The sequence below is a fragment of the Nerophis ophidion genome, linkage group LG07 (genome assembly GCF_033978795.1).
Source record: "Nerophis ophidion isolate RoL-2023_Sa linkage group LG07, RoL_Noph_v1.0, whole genome shotgun sequence".
NCBI classification, from domain to species: Eukaryota; Metazoa; Chordata; class Actinopteri; order Syngnathiformes; family Syngnathidae; genus Nerophis; species Nerophis ophidion.
This window is the reverse complement of record NC_084617.1, coordinates 33,269,797-33,282,056: the sequence shown is the minus strand read 5'-3', so window position 1 is coordinate 33,282,056 and position 12,260 is coordinate 33,269,797. Positions and strand designations below refer to the sequence as shown.

At 41.0% G+C, this 12,260-nt stretch overlaps 1 protein-coding gene across 1 annotated transcript; it reads right to left on the bottom strand.

Annotated features, from left to right (window-relative positions):
- Positions 1-520: 520 nt before the first annotated feature.
- On the bottom strand, positions 521-11,788 carry LOC133556275 (uncharacterized). The gene is made up of 2 exons (XM_061906030.1): positions 11,698-11,788; positions 521-5,289 (listed from the first exon to the last, which is right to left on the bottom strand). Exon 2 carries the CDS (start codon positions 3,960-3,962, stop codon positions 2,493-2,495), a length of 1,470 nt encoding a protein of 489 aa, XP_061762014.1. The 5' UTR covers positions 3,963-5,289; positions 11,698-11,788; the 3' UTR covers positions 521-2,492.
- Between the last annotated feature and the right edge of the window lie 472 nt (positions 11,789-12,260).

The window sequence follows — 12,260 nt, the reverse complement described above, 5'->3', positions numbered from 1 at the left end:
CATCACAATACCCACACAAATACTTTGCTAGTTACAACTCCAGACTGTCTTATTGTGGCGTTCTGCTCCCTGTATGATCAGTGTCAGAGCTTGGGCCGCATTGCCGGCAGTAAGTCGGACCCGTTTCCAGTGAGGGTTGGACTCTGCCAAGGCTGCCCTTTGTCACCGATTCTGTTCATAACTTTTATGGACAGAATTTCTAGGCGCAGTCAGGGCGTTGAGGATATCTGGTTTGGTGGCTGCAGGATTAAGTCCCTGCTATTTGCAGATGATCAATCAATCAATCAATCAATGTTTATTTATATAGCCCTAAATCACAAATGTCTCGAAGGACTGTACAAACCATTACGACTACAACATCCTCGAAAGAACCCACAAAACGGCAAGGAAAACTCACACCCAGTGGGCAGGGAGAATTCACATCCAGTGGGACGCCAGTGACAATGCTGACTATGAGAAACCTTGGAGAGGACCTCAGATGTGGGCAACCCCCCCCCCCCCCCCCCCCCTCTAGGGGACCGAAAGCAATGGCTGTCGAGCGGGTCTAACATGATATTGTGAAAGTTCAATCCATAGTGGCTCCAACACAGCCGCGAGAGTTCAGTTCAAAGCGGCTCCAAGACAGCGGCGAGAGTCCCGACCACAGGAACCATCCCAAGCAGAGGCGGATCAGCAGTGTAGAGATGTCCCCAACCGATACACAGGCGAGCGGTCCATCCTGGGTCTCGATTCTGGACAGCCAGTACTTCATCCATGGTCATCGGACCGGACCCCCTCCACAAGGGAGAAAAAGAAAAGGAGCGGCAGATCAACTGGTCTAAAAAGGAGGTCTATTTAAAGGCTAGAGTATACAAATGAGTTTTAAGGTGAAACTTAAATGCTTCTACTGAGGTAGCATCTCAAACTGTTACCGCCAGAGTACTGGAGCCCGAAGGGAAAACACTCTATAGCCCGTAGACTTTTTTTGGGCTTTAGGAATCACTAATAAGCCGGAGTCTTTTGAACGCAGATTTCTTGCCGGGACATATGGTACAATACAATCGGCAAGGTAGGATGGAGGTAGACCGTGTAGTATTTTATACGTAAGTAGTAAAACCTTAAAGTCACATCTTAAGTGCACAGGAAGCCAGTGCAGGTGAGCCAGTATAGGCGTAATATGATCAAACTTTCTTGCTCTTGTCAAAAGTCTAGCAGCCGCATTTTGTACCAACTGTAATCTTTTAATGCTAGACATGGGGAGACCCGAAAATAATACGTTACAGTAATCGAGACGAGACGTAACAAACGCATGGATAATGATCTCGGCGTCTTTAGTGGACAAAATGAAGCGAATTTTAGCGATATTACGGAGATGAAAGAAGGCCGTTTTAGTAACGCTTTTAATGTGTGACTCAAAGGAGAGAGTTGGGTCGAAGATAATACCCAGATTTTTTACCGAGTCACCTTGTTTTATTATTTGGTTGTCAAATATTAAAGTTGTATTATTAAATAGAGGTCGGTGTCTAGCAGGACCGATAATCATCAATTCCGTTTTTTTGGCGTTAAGTTGCAAAAAATTAGCGGACATCCATTGTTTAATTTCATTAACACACGCTTCCAACTGACTACAGTTGGTTAACTTTTAGGGGCATGTAGAGTTGGGTGTCATCAGCATAACAGGGAAAGCTAATACCGTATTTGCGTATGACGTCACCCAGCGGCAGCATGTAGATGCTGAAGAGTGCAGGGCCAAGGACCGAACCCTGGGGAACTCCACACGTTACCTTAACATAGTTCGAGGTCACATTGTTATGGGAGACGCACTACACCCTGTCAGTAAGATAAGAGTTAAACCAAGACAGGGCTAAGTCTGACATACCAATTCGTGTTTTGATACGCTCTAATAAAATATTATGATCGACGGTATCGAAAGCAGCGCTAAGATCGAGAAGCAGCAACATAGATGACGCGTCAGAATCCATCGTTAGCAATAGATCATTAGTCATTTTTGCGAGGGCTGTCTCAGTAGAGTGATTTGCCCTGAAACCGGATTGAAAGGTTTCACATAGATTGTTAAACGCTAAGTGTTCATTTAGCTGCTCTGCAACAATTTTTTCAAGGATTTTCGAAATAAAGGGAAGGTGAGACACCGGTCGGTAGTTTACCATGAGGTCAGGATCGAGGTTAGGTCTTTTAAGGAGAGGATGAATAACCACTTTTTTGAATGCTAGGGGAACAGTCCCCGAGGAAAGTGATAAGTTTATAATATTTAGCACTGATGCACCTAATAATAGAAAAAGCTCCTTGATAAGTTTCCCAGGAAGTGGGTCAAGTAAACGTGTTGTTTGTTTTATTCCATTTACACGTTGTAACAATTTTTCTAATGTTATTTCATCAAAACGAGAGAAACTATTTTGGATATTTGCAGTATCCGCCGTATATACAGTCGTATCTGTGTTAATATAACCCAGTTGTAGCTGGGACGCATTGTCTTTAATCTCCTTTCTAATAAGTTAAATTTTCTTATTAAAGAACTTCATAAAGTCATCTGCCGAATGGGTGTAGCTACTGAAAGGATTCCCTTGTTGGGTTAGCGATGCAACTGTACTAAACAAAAATTTTGGATCGTTTTTATTAAGGCGGATGAGATTTGAGTAATAATTAGTTTTAGCTAAGGTAATCATGCGTTTGTAAGTTATTAAACTATCACTCCATGCTTGATGGTGCATCTCAGGTTTAGTTGTGCGCCATTTGCGTTCCAGCTTTCTACATAATAATTTCTGAGCTCTAGTTTCTTCAGTAAACCATGGTGTACGCCTTTTTGGAGCCTTTTTTAACTTCAGCTGTGCTATACTATCAATGGTTTCGCGCAGGGCCTTGTTAAAGTTGTTAGTGAGGTTATCAATAGAGCCCACATACTTTGGGAATGGTGCCATTACCGAGGACAGTAGGCCAGCAAGAGTTGTCGTTGTGGCAGCATTAATGTTGCGGCAGCTATAGCAGTTATTATTATTATTAGCTTGCCGAACATGAGTCTGAACTTCGAATTTTATAAGGTAATGACCGGACATTACTTTAGTATACGGGAGTATCATAACTTCGGAAACGGTGATACCTTTGACAAGCGCTAGGTCTATCGTATTACTGCTGCGATGTGTCGGTTCATTTATTATTTGTGTAAGACCACAGCTATCAATTATAGTCTGGAGCGCCACGGACGGTGGGTCCGATGGGGTATTCATATGGATATTAAAGTCCCCCATTATAATTATATTATCGGCGTGCATCACTAGATCAGCAACAAACTCTGAGAATTCACTGATAAAGTCCGAATAGGGCCCTGGGGGGCGGTAGATAACAGTCAGGCACAGAGGCAGCGGTGTGGCAGACTTCATAGAAAGCACCTTATTTAAGTTAGGACTAAAGTTAAAGTTTTCGTTGTATATTAGTGCGACCCCTCCCTTTTTAAGGGGACGGGCAATATGCGCATTCGTATAGTTCAGAGGAGATGCCTCATTTATCGCAAAAAAGTCGTCTGGTTTAAGCCAGGTTTCGCTAAGACCGATGACGTTAAGGTTGTTGTCTCTAATGACCTCATTAACTAATAACGTTTTGGGAGACAATGATCTGATGTTTAGAAAGCCCATATTATAGGTAGTGGGCTGTTTTAATGAGTTGATGATAAAATTATTCGTAGTAGCAATATTAATAATGTTGCGTTTATTATGCGCAGTGTACTTAAAATAATTACGACCATATCTAGGAATTGATATGACGGGAATTTTCAGATTGTCTACTTGGTGCTGCGATAAACTGAATGCATCATAATTTGCCACCTCAGTAGAACGCATGTCTAACTCTGACGTAGTCATAGTCATAGCAGAAAAAACATTATGTGAGTTGTGTATTATTCCAAGAAAATTGCTATGTGTACAGGGATTATCTAGCCTGGCGCTGGCTAGTTCTAATTTAACTGACTCCATACCCAGGCTAGCAGGATCTGTAATTGCCTGTGACCGGGCTTGCTCTAGTGCAGTTAGTCAAATGTGGCTCAATGCGAAATCTATGTTCCGGGACAAGAGGATAGCGCCTTCCTGGTTAGGGTGAAGGCCGTCTCTCCTCAGCAAGCCAGGTTTTCCCCAGAAAGAGGGACAATTATCAATAAACGTAAATCCCTGTTGTCTACAGAAGCTATCCAGCCACTTGTTAAGAGAGACTAATCTGCTATATCTCTCATCATTGCCTCTCCCAGGCAGGGGACCAGAGACAATTACTCGATGCCTGGACATCTTTCTAGCGAGATTACAAGCCCTGGCTATGTTTCTCTTTGTAATCTCTGATTGTCTCATCCTAACGTCATTGGAGCCAACGTGTATAACTATGTTCGCATAACTAGTGGTGCGGTTAGCCTGTCGTACGTGTTTACTAGGCCTGTTGCGAGTTAGCTCCCTAAGATTAGCTTCAATGTCAAGTGCTCTGCCCCCGGGAATACACTTAATTGTGGCTGGTTTGCTAAGCTTTATGTTTCGGGTGATGGAGTCCCCTATGACTAAAGTGTGGTGCCCGGTAGACTGGGGTGTAGGACTAGCTAAAGGGCTAAATCTATTATGCGTCTCAACCGGTACACCGTAGCTTGTAGGCCGCTTAGGGCTGCTACAAGCTGGGCTAGTTAGCTCGCTACAGCTAACGCTAGCAGATGTGTCCGCAACATCTAAAGTTACGAAATTACACTGCTCTAACTGGCGGACACCGCTCTCTAGCAGACTATCCATGACTAAAGTGCACGAAGCGCAGGAAGCCATACTCACAGAAATTTCTGTCGCCGAGTGGAGTGCCAGCTGTCTTCGGGAAGTGGTGGTCACGGTGGCGGGGGAGTAGCTTCCTTCAGACCGGCACTGCCTTTCTCCGCTAGCCTCGTTAGCTTAGCCGCTAGCTAGCTGAGGATGGAGTGGTGAGACAGAGATCGGGTGATTTGCAAGTTAAATTGAACTATTAAATATGTTCGAGAAGTTGTAAATAAAGCTGCAAAACAGTTAAAAGCACACAGATAGAACGATACTTAGCTTTTTTGCAACAAGAGCAGTAAGCGAGCAGTCATTCACATTGACCCGTGATGATGTGGTCCTGATGGCTTCATCTGGCCAACATCTTCAGCTCTCACTGGATCGGTTTGCGTGTGAAGTGACTGGGATGAGAATCAGCACCTCCAAGTCCGAGTCCATGGTTCTCACCCGGAAAAGGGTGGAGGGCCATCTCCGGGTTGGGGAGGAGATTTTGCCCCAAGTGGAGGAGTTCAAGTACCTCGGAATCCTGTTCAGGAGTGAGGGAAGAGTGGATCGTGAGATCGACAGGCGGATCTGTGCGGCGTCTTTAGTAATGCGGACGCTGTATCGATCCGTTGTGGTGAAGAAGGAGCTGAGCCGGAAGGCAAAGCTCTCAATTTACCGGTCGGTCTATGTTCCCATCCTCACCTATGGTCATGAGCTTTGGGTCATGACCGAAAGGATAAGATCACGGGTACATGCGGCAGAAATGAGTTTCCTCCGCCGGGTGGCGGGGCTCTCCCTTAGAGATAGGGTGAGAAGCTCTGCCATCTGGGAAGTGCTCAAAGTAAAGCCGCTGCTCCTCCAAATCGAAAGGAGGCAGATGAGGTGGTTCAGGCATCTGGTCAGGATGCCACCCGAACGCCTCCCGAGGGAGGTGTTTCGGGCACGTCCGACCGGTAGAAGGCCACGGGGAAGACCCAGGACACATTGGGAAGACTATCTCTCCCGGCTGGCCTGGGAACGCCTTGGGATCCCCCGGGAAGAGCTGGACGAAGTGGCTAGGGTGAGGGAAGTCTGGGCTTTCCAGCTTAGGCTGCTGCCCCCGCGATCCGACCTCAGATAAGCGGAAGAAGATGGATGGATGGATGGAACTCCAAAAAGAAAGGTGTAGCCATTCTCATTAGTAGAAAGGTAAACTTTACATTCCATAACTCCATTACTGACACTGAGGGAAGATACATCATTCTTAATATTTGTGTTGACGGGAGAAACTTATGTATCGCCAACATTCATGGTCCAAATGTCGATGAGCCCTCCTTTTTTCACACTTTCTTCTCTTCACTTTCTCCTCACTCAAACCACTGCTTGATTCCAGGAAGGGACCTCAACTTAGTATTTGATCCAATTATAGAAGGGTCCAGAGTGAGTCTAAGTCAGTGGTAATACTTAAGCAAAATATATAGGAAGAGAGAAAAGACTGAAATGGTTCTTTCAACCACAACCCCGTTCAGAACGCAATTAAATGTACTTAAACATATACAGGATATTCCGTTCAATTATTATTATGTCTTTGCCATGCCTGGCGTTCTTATCAGCGCACTCATTCTCTCGCATTGACTACTTGTAGCTCAATTTTATCTGACATCTCAAAACATTCACATCCATCCTATCATCATCACTGCACCTGTCTCACTCTCCCTCACTAAAAAAAGTATCACTGCACCTATTAAACAATAGAGACTTAATACATCATTACTTGAGGACCCAGACTTCCTAAACTATATTGAGAAAGAATGGACTGATTTTTTAGATTTTAATGATCAACCAGAAATCACGGCGTGCGTTCTCTGGGAGACAGTGAAAGTAGTTATGCGAGGAAAAAATATTTCTTATTCATCATACAAGAAACAAAGAAAAATTTACTGGAGCAGGAACTTGAAAATTAAATAAAAAATATTACAAATAGCTTATGCTAACTCACAAAATGAACACATTGAGAAACCTCAAATTAGATTTGAGAGAAAATATTGATAAGAAAAGTCAATTCCTGCTCCAGAGGTTACGCTTGGAAAAATTTGAATATGACAATAAACCAAGCAAATATTTGGCTAACCAACTAAATTTAAACAAAGAAAAAAAACCTATACCATCCATTAAAGGCCTACTGAAACCCACTACTACCCACCACACAGTCTTATAGTTTATATATCAATGATGAAATATTAACATTGCAACACATGCCAATGCGGCCTTTTTAGTTTACTAAATTACAATTTTAAATTTCCCGGGAGTTTCGTCTTGGAAACGTTGTGTAATGATGATGTGTACGCAAGACGTCACGGGTTTTTAGGAAGTATGAGCGCTACGTACACACACAGCTAAAAGTCGTCTGCTTTAACGGGATAATTACACAGTATTTTGGAGATCTGTGTTGCTGAATCTTTTGCAATTTGTTCAATTAATATTGGAGAAGTCAAAGTAGAAAGACGGAGTTGGGAAGCTTTAGCCTTTAGCCACACAAACACACGGTGATTCCTTGTTTAAAATTCACGGAGGTGAAACTTTCCTATGGATCAGAGCGGACATGGATCCCGACTACTTGTCAACCAGCAGGTTTCGGTGAGAAAATTGTGGTTAAAAAGTCCCCCTAGAATTATCCTAGTAAATGTCTCTAAAAACATATGAATTCGTCTCAATGCAACGCGATTGCAATCGCGTTTTTTTTTTTCAATTTTTTTTTTCTAGTCCGTCGCTATCAATATCCTCAAACACGAATCTTTCATCCTCGCTCACATTAATGGGGAAATTGTCGTTTTCTCGGTCTGAATAGCACTTTTTGTTGGAAGCTCCCATTAAAAACAATGTGAATATGTGAGGAGCCCCCACACGTGTGACGTCATCGTCTGCGACTTCCAGTAGAGGCAGGGCTTTTCTCCAGTTGCGAACTTTATCCTGGATGTTCTCTACTAAATCCTTTCAGCAAAAATATGGCAATATCGCGAAATGATCAAGTATGACACATAGAATGGACCTGCTATGCCCGTTTAAATAAGAAAATCTCATTTCAGTAGGCTTTTAAGGATTCAGCTGGGAACATTGTGCACATTCCTGAGAAAATTAATTCCATCTTTAGAGACTTTTACAGAAACTTATATACACCCCAGATTGACCCATCTCTTTCAGAAATTGAGACATTTCTCAATGGTATAGACTTACCTAAATTAAATATAAGGCAGGTAATTAAGATCTTTCTATTTCTGTAGATGAACTTCACGATCCTCTTCAACAGACGCCAAACAATAAAGCACCTGATGGGTTCCCTGTGGAGTTCTACAAAACATTCTGGTCACTGCTAGCTCCGATATTTACAAAAATGGCTTTAGAGATGAAAGAAAACTTATTCCTTCCTCCAAATATAAACTCTGCCACCATCAGTCTCTTGATAAAACCTGATAAAGACCCAACACTTCCATCCAGTTCCCGGCCAATCTACCTGATTAATGCTGATCTTAAAATGATCTGCAAAGTATTGGCTCAAAGATTAGAAAAAGTCACTCCATGTATAGTACATCCTGATCAAAGAGAGACAATCGTCCAACAATGTTTGCCGTCAACTCGATGTAATAGACTATTCTGTAGTTCTTAATCTAAAATTTGAGGTGCTATCGGCCAATAATTACCTGACTCTTCCGTGTCTTTCTGTGGTTTGCATATTGGAATTATTACAGCTTTTTTCCCACTCAGCAGGTAATTTTTCTTCATATATCCTTCTTTGCCGATGCTACATAAGTTTTTGATCATCTGATAACTCACCTTGTCTTTTCCTACTGTCTTATTTTTAACCTTTTTTAATATTCGAACCATTTCATTCAAAGAAAATGTCATATCTATAGTGTTGGTAAATCTATTATCGTTGTCTTCCATCATTTCCCCAATATTTAAACTAATTGTTTCTTCTCTCTTTTGTTTTTCTACATTTCTCAAATTATCATTACTGTGCACTTTAAATAATGTCTTTGCTAAAAGTTCTGCTTTTTCTTTATTTTCTACCACACACTGTGTCCCATCTTTCATCACACGATTTTTATGTTCACCTTTAATCCCTGACATTTTCTTGATCATTCCCCACACTTGGCCTAAAGGAGTAGTTCTATTCATCCATCCATCCATCAATTTTCTACCGCTTATTCCCTTCGGGGTTGCGGGGGGCGGAAAGTGGTGTACACCCTAGACAAGTCGTCTCCTCAACACAGGGCAAACACAGATAGACAGATAACATTCACACTCACATTCACACACTAGGGCCAATTTTAATATTGCCAATAAACTTATCCCCAGGTGCATGTCTTTGAAGGTGGGAGGAAGCTGGAGGGAACCCACGCAGTCACGGGGAGAACATGCAAACTCCACACAGAAAGATCCCGAGCCCGGGATTGAACTCAGGACTACTCAGGACCTTCGTATTGTGAGGCAGACGAGACGCACTCACCCCTCTTCTACCGTGCTGCCCTTGTTCTATTTAGTGATTCACAAATGTTCTCCAATAGTGGTTCCTTGTCTTTTTAATAACGTACCTTACTTTAGCTTGTTGCCTTTTATATTGGATCATATCTCTGAAATTATGTGTTCTCAATATTCTAAATGCTCTATTCCAGTCTTTTATTGCGTCTCTGCACGCTTGTGTCCACTACGGCACTATCTTCCTTCTTTTGCTTATTCTACTCCTTGGTATGCTCTGTTTGGCTGCTTCCATTATGCACTTTGTAATATCTGTATTTAGTTGTTCAATATCTTGATTTATATTCACTTCCTTTAATGTCATGTCGGTAATTTCCCTAAATTGTCCCCAGTCACCATGACCATACTTCCATCTTCCTTCTATCTTAGTGCTTTCTATACTTTGGTTTATATTTATGTGAATGAAGATTGGGTAGTGATCACTTTCGATAGTGCTGTATTTATTTACTTCCCACCCCACCTTTCCTGCTAACCCTTGTAACACTATTTTTAAATGTATTGCTTTTTCTTTACCCGTAACTACATCTAACCTTGTTCTCGGACCATCATTCACACACACCAGTTCTTTTTCCTCCAAAAATGCTTCCAATGTTTCCACATGCCGGTCATTTCTTTCACCCCACATTGTGCTATGTGCATTAAAGTAACCACACCAAATGATATTGCCACTCCAGTGCTTGACTATTCTTTTTAGTTGATGAATTTGTAATTTCTTGCATGGATTATAGAAGTTTAGCACTTTATACCTTTCTTTATTATTCCATACTTCTACCCCTACTATTTCTAGTTCTTGTTTTACTTTTAATATTGATAATGCATGTCTTTAATAAATATGGCACATCCTCCTCCTTGCCCATCATTCCAATCTTTACATATTATTATAAATCCTTTCTAAAAAGTTGACCTTCCTTATTGAAAAGCTGACTCACTAAAATAATATCATTGTTGAACCAATTGTTGAGGAAAATAGATTTCCTTTTGTAACATATGTCTATTGTTCCAAATAAAATATTTGGTAGGTGAGAAATTGTGCTTGTATATGAGAGAGCATGCCAGAAGGGCTTGTTCGTGAAAGTTTAAAAGAGCAACAGGAATCCTATCAATGTTATAGTTACACAATAGCAAAAAGTTTAGGCCTCCAAGGTTAGAAAATACATGATGAGAAATGAAGTTCCAAAATGAGGTATGGGTCTTTCAAATAGTGTCTTATACAATTAATCTTAAAGGTGTTGTTTAGTGTAGTGAAATCAAGAAAGTTGTAATTGTTCATTATAACAGATTTCTTAATACAATGAATCTTGGTTTTCCAAATAAAGTCAACAAGTATTTTGTCAATAGTTTTAAATATTTTTTGGTTAACATCTAAAGAAATAGCCGCATACGTAAGCCTGGAGATACCTTCTGCTTTGGAATGCAAGGTTCTGCCTTTTAAGGATAAATCTCTCTGTAGCCGTTGGTTAAATCTTTTCTTAGTTTTTTCTACAATTGGATTAAAGCGTACTTGCCAACCTTGAGACCTCCGATTTCGGGAGGTGGGGGGTGGGGGGCGTGGTCGGGGGTGGGGCGGGGCGTGGTTGGGTAGGTGGTTGAGAGGTGAGGAGTATATTTACCGCTAGATTCATAGATTCAACAAGTCAAGTATTTCATATATATATATATATATATATATATATATATATATATATATATATATATATATAAGAAATGCTTGATTTTCAGTGAATTATTGCTATATATATATATAAATATATATATATATATATAGTATTTCTTTTATATATATATATATATATATATATAACATAAATACTTGAATTTCAGTGTTCATTTATTTACACATTTACACACACATAACACTCATCTACTCATTGTTGAGTTGAGGGTTGAATATTCCATCCTTGTTTTTCTAACCATATGCATGTACACTAGATGGCAGTATTGTCCTGTTTAAGAGTGTCACAACACATTGCTGTTTGGCAGACGAACTGCTTTAGGTAGACAAATTCGGACGGCTGTTGTGTGTTTTACGCGCTGGGAGGACGATAATGAAACTGCCTAACAATAAACCCACACAAGAAACCAAGAACCCGCCCTCGATAATTCTACAGTTATAACGTCATTGGGCAGACACGCTCTTTGTACACGTCACTCAGGTCCGCATTGAGCTGGAGTAGGCGTGGACTTCAGCGTCGCCTGGATTTCGGTAGATTTTCGGGAGAAAATTTGTCCCGGGGGGGTTTCGGGAGAGGCGCTGAATTTCGGGAGTCTCCCGGGAAATCCGGGAGGGTTGGCATGTATGGATTAAAGTTCAAGACCGATCTAGAACTCTGATTTTTAGTGATAAGTATTCCTAGGAAATTAATACTATCCTTAACTGGAATTTGAAATATAGACCTCATTTCACATTTCTTCACAGCAATTAGTTCACACTTACAGTCTACAGTTTACTTGCACAGTGGACTCCCCTCTCCCTCCGTCATCACCACACTGCATCATACAAACAGAGCATTGTTTATGTTCACCGCGGCAAGACAGAAAAGAGCACGCCCACAACAACAACGTGATGACGTCTCACGTTTTGGCAACGTCACTTATGCATCCACATTAACAATACACAAATACCAGAAAAGTATACTGTAAGGGCGCAATAAACATAGAAAGCTTGACAATGTCTCAAAAACACAAGCCACAAAAACGGCGTTTAGTTGAATAAAACTACAACTCCTATTTATAAACAGAAATGTAGCAGATTTTTCTGAAATATTTGAGTTATTAATTTTCAAAAGCTTTATGAATACACACTATACTGGCAGTCAAATATACTACTAGTCTTCTTTAGGAAAAAATAAATATCTTGCGGATTTCCCAGAAATTGTTTGTTTTTAATTTTGAATAGCCTTATTAAAAGTTGATGACAGCAGACGTCTACAAATAATACATTTACAGTATAATACTAAAACAATATTCGTGTATTATTGTTTTCAATCGGCACTATTT